Source organism: Thecamonas trahens, assembly GCF_000142905.1.
Source record: "Thecamonas trahens ATCC 50062 unplaced genomic scaffold supercont1.45, whole genome shotgun sequence".
Classification (NCBI taxonomy): Eukaryota; order Apusomonadida; family Apusomonadidae; genus Thecamonas; species Thecamonas trahens.
Genome location: NW_013657635.1, coordinates 181,401 through 185,852, shown reverse-complemented (window position 1 = coordinate 185,852; position 4,452 = coordinate 181,401). Strand labels below are relative to the sequence as shown.

Below are 4,452 nucleotides of genomic sequence, written 5' to 3'. Positions count from 1 at the left end.
CGCGTGCGTAGCTGGCCGCTGGGAATAGCCGCGCCGCTCGTAGATTGTGGCGTAGCGGGCGACTGATGACTTGATGAGGAGATGCAGGTTGTTGTTGAGGTCGTTCTGCGGGCGGTTGTTCTGATCAACGGCACCGTTGACCGGGCACACAACAAGGGTGCGGGGCCGGACCCGCATCGGCTTGACTGACGCGTACGTCGTCTTTGCTGCGTTCGGCGAGTACACCGTCACTCCACGCGGCTGCAGCACGCCGCTGCCCTGCATCAGGCCGCGCACGTAGCAGACTCGGCGAGTGCAGCGCCCCGTCAGATAGCGCTGCAGTCCAGTCGAGATCGTCACTCGCGCACCAATTGCGCGCTCGGTGGCAGCCTCGTGCTCGCGCCCAGGCTCCACCATCTCACCGTATCGGTTCATGACCCACCGCGAAGCGGCCTCGTCAAGCTCGCCCGCGCTCGGCGGATCGACTGCCGTCCCGTTGACGTACGTCGAGTCGTCCTCCATCTCGATGATCGACTCGCCGACCGCGTACGCACAGTTGGCGTGGTCGCAGCAGAGCCGCGCTGCAGCCTCGGCGTCGCCGTCAACCACAAGGTCGGTCACATCGAGCTCGGTCTCCTCCGGGATCGAGTCAAACGTGTTGTTGTCAAATGACGATATGCCCGTGATCCGGAATCGCATGATCTGCGTCGAGGCCTGGCCCGGAAGCGAGAGCGAGAATGGTGCGGTCGGGTTGGTTCGGATGTTTTCCACAGAGTCTGGGCGCGGGAAGACCAGCGCCGTGTCAAAGGTAAAGTCATCGGTCACCTCGGTCTCCGCGCTCTCGCAAAGCACGCTCAGATCCGCCGTGTCGACCTCGGACGTCCGGCCTTCGACCTCACGCGCACGCGCCCGCAGTGCCCGCGACGCATCGTCGTCCTCCGGCGGGTCGTCGACCGTGCCCACTGAGATCCCGGGCGTCACGCTCGCCGTCCGCACCGTCGACGTATACTCGGACCCGCCCGACTTGGTCCGCATCACCGCCGGAGCGCTGGACGACGACTCGATGTTGGTGTCCTTGGCCAGCTCCGCGGCAGCTACCGAGAGCGCGAAAATCGCTCCAAGAGTGAGCGCAAACAGCACGGCGCCCACGATGAGGATCCGCACCAGCCGCTTGTTCGACTTGCGCGCATGGTGCATCTCCTGGAACGCCATCAACAGCTCGTTGATGTCGACATCGCCGTCACCGTCGCGATCGACCTCGTCCAGAATCTTGAGCAGCTCGGGCGAGAGGTTGTCCCTGTCGAGGACCAGTCCGTCGGGCTTTTCGACCGACATCGCTGACATCGCCGACGACGTAGCAGACGACGTAGCGTATGAGTACGACCCTGTCTCGGCCATAATCTGCATGACGTTAGCGCGGGTGGGGTGTGCGTAAGGTGAGATATTGCCTTGCCGCAGCCATAGGTCATCTGCAGTTGCAAAAGCTCTTCTTCCAAAGGGTCACAGGGGTCCGGCGAAAAAATATGCTTTCATGCCGCAGCCATGCAGCCCCCCCCCCCCCCCCCCCCCCCTCGGCCTCTCCGCGACTCTCCGGCACCACTCGCAGGCATGGGTCTTGGCACGTTATCCCATATGGGCGCACGCTACAGCCTTCTATATGGGGGGGAGGGTGGGCACAACATACAGTTCCGAGTAAAAAAGTCAAGTATGGATCTCCGTGTGATTGTTCCGTTTTCTTGTCGTGTGCGGGACTTGTGAACCGAGGCTGATTTTTGGTCAATGCCGTGGCGTCCACCGCCCCGACAAGACCGCATACGCAATGAGCCAAGCCTCCTACCAATTGTACAAGCCACGTAGTGTGTTCCTGTTGTGAAATGCGTCTGTTGGTACTGTCAGAGAGTTGCTGAATGCGTTGTACATTTCTCGAGCTGCTCTATCCTGTGTGCCGCAGGCCAGAACCGACCCACGCGGGTTTCCCGCATGCGACGCCAAACCCCCAAACTCTGCAACAACCAACCCCATGCAGGCATCGACGCAAACACGCCTATCACATGTCCAAGGTCTCCTTTACTACTCCTCCCGCCCTTCTCGCCCTCGCGCATCCAAAATATCAGCTACAACCGCCTCGCACGTGTAGGTACGGCCGCACCGCAGCACGTCTGACACGCTCTCAACTCGCTGTTGGCTGGTTTCACACCACCGCCTTTCCACGACCTTTTTCCCGCCCCTTGGCGACGGCCATGGCCACGGTGACGGCCACGGTGACGGCCACGGCTACCACTCCTCTCCCTGCCACCATGGCTCTCGACATGGCTCTGCGAGTAACCCAGGGCTGTCTCTCACTCGAGGCGCTTGCCCGTGAGGCCACTGAGGCCCACGGGACGGCTGCCGGTCCGGACCTTGTCCTCCGCACCCTCTCGGGCGTGTCGAGCTCGGCGTCCCCGTCCGTCGACGAGGTGGTGGCTGCTGCCAAGGGTCTCACCGCCGCAGGAGCCGCCGCGTTACTTGCTTCTCTCCCCGCCAACCTCCGCCTGCTTGCAGTGGTCGACCCAGTGAGTCATCCGCATGTCCTCGTCCTCGCTCTCGCCGCACCGGCTCCAGACGCCGTCAGCGCCTACTTCACCGCCCTCGCCGCCGTGGCCGAGCCTGACGATGCCCATCGCGCCTTTGCCGCTGGTCTTGACGCTGTGACGGCTGCCGGTTCGACCTTGCTCGCCAGCCTGGCACCAAGCCTCGACTCGCCTGCCCGCCGCCCGTTCTTTGCCGCCGCCGCTGCGCTCCGGGCCGATGTGGCCGGCGCAGCCCTCGTCGCCCCCACCACCCTCCTCGCTGCCATTGATCATCTTCCTGGCTTTGCCGACCTGGTCCTCGCCACCGGCTTTGCTCCTCCGCGGACAACTCGTGACGGCTATCTGGAGGCTCTCCTCGCTCTCGAGCCTCCGTCTTTGACGAGTCCGGCCGCAGCCGATGCGCCCGCAACTGCCTTTCCGGCCAAGCTCTTCCTCGCGCTGGCGACGGCTGCCAGCCCGTCGGCGTTTGCCCAGCTCCTTGGGGCCTCGCGGGTCTCGCCGCGGCTGCTGGCCCTCTTGCGGCGAGCGAGCCCACTACCGGCGCCGGTGGCGAGCGCCGCGAGCGCCGCTGTCTCAACCACACTGCGGGCGTCGGTGCCCAGCCTCCGAGGCGGCGCCTGGGACGTTGAGCTGCTGGCGTCGGCACTGGCTGTCCAGCGCGCGCTCACCGGCGCAGACGTCCCGGCGTACATTGCCTGGTTTGGCGACCATGTGCTCCGCCAGGCGTCGTCGCCGTCAGTATGCGGCCTCCTCGTCGACGCGCTGGGCCTCCTCGTTGTCCACGACCGGCCGGTCTGGCTCCGGGCGCAAGCCCGCGTCATCAAGCAGAGCGCCACAGCCAACATGGGCGCACTCTCCGAGTATATGGGCCTTGTTCGGTCGCGGCTAGCGTTCTTCAAGGAGGAGCTCAAGCCGTACTCGCCGCAGCGGGCCGAGGAGGACGAGGCCGAGGCCGAGGCCAAGGTTGTCCGCGTCATCGCCCATTGGAAGGCACACAGGAGCTTCCCACAGTTTGTCACCTACTCGTCACGCTTCCAGCGCTCGTGGTTCCAGTCGGTCTTCCTGCCGCGGCTGCTGGTCCCGCGCGAGCCGCTTGATCCCGCCCACCGCGAGCTCCTTGTCGCGCTCGTCGACGGCGGCTTTATGGCCGCCGACCAGCTCTGCCACTACGACGCGGCCTGCCTCGACATCAACTACCAGTTTCATACCGGGCCACTTGCCTCGCGCCTGCACGAGCTCTACGCCGCCTTTGCGAACCATGGCTCGGCCTCGGACGAAGCCGCATCGCGCCTCCTTGACACCCTCAGCACCCTCATCTCCTCGCTCGAGTCGGCGAGCGAGCGGATGACCGCTGTCTCGGCTCTCCTCGACGGCTTTGTGCTTCTTGCCCAAGCGCCAGACGCCACGTCGTCGACTGCCATGGCTCTTCGCAGCAAGCTCTACGCAGCCGCGCTCCCATCGCCGCTCGTGCCTGCGCTCGAGGCGCGGCTTCATGAGTTGCTCGTCGACCTCGCGCCGCAGCTCGAGCTGCGCATGCTCAGCATGCTTGGTATGCTGCTCTATGAGCTTGGGCCGCGGGTTGATGCTGCCGAGCTCCTTGCTCGAACGCCTCTGCCATTGCCGCGGCTCGCGGTCGCCACCGCGCTGCTCCATCGCGCTCTCGCCGGTCCTGCGCCGGCCGACCTCGACCTTCCACCCGAGGCGGTCCGGCTGGTTCTTTGGGCCCGCGCCCGCGCTCCGCCAGAGGTTGCAAGCCTCACTGCCCAAGTCCTTAGTCTTGCCGAGCAGCCGATGTTTGCGCTCGTTACCCGCAAGCTTGCGAGCAGCGATGGCCTGAATGCTCATGCGCTCCTCGCTTACGAGGCATCGCTGGCGGAGCCGTGTGCCGACGCGCTAGCCGCTC

The 4,452-nt window shown here is 65.1% G+C and overlaps 1 protein-coding gene across 1 annotated transcript in view; it reads right to left on the bottom strand.

Annotated features, from left to right (window-relative positions):
- AMSG_12241 (uncharacterized protein) overlaps positions 1-1,906 on the bottom strand; it is a gene marked incomplete at its 3' end in the record, with an annotated part of 5,023 nt that extends 3,117 nt beyond the window's left edge. Inside the window, exons 1-2 of the mRNA XM_013899465.1 lie at positions 1,664-1,906; positions 135-1,380 (exon numbers count right to left, since the gene is read on the bottom strand). Coding sequence (XP_013754919.1) covers positions 135-1,377 — 1,243 coding nt within the window. The 5' untranslated portion in view covers positions 1,378-1,380; positions 1,664-1,906. The remainder of the gene's footprint in view (positions 1-134; positions 1,381-1,663) is intronic.
- Positions 1,907-4,452: the final 2,546 nt, after the last annotated feature.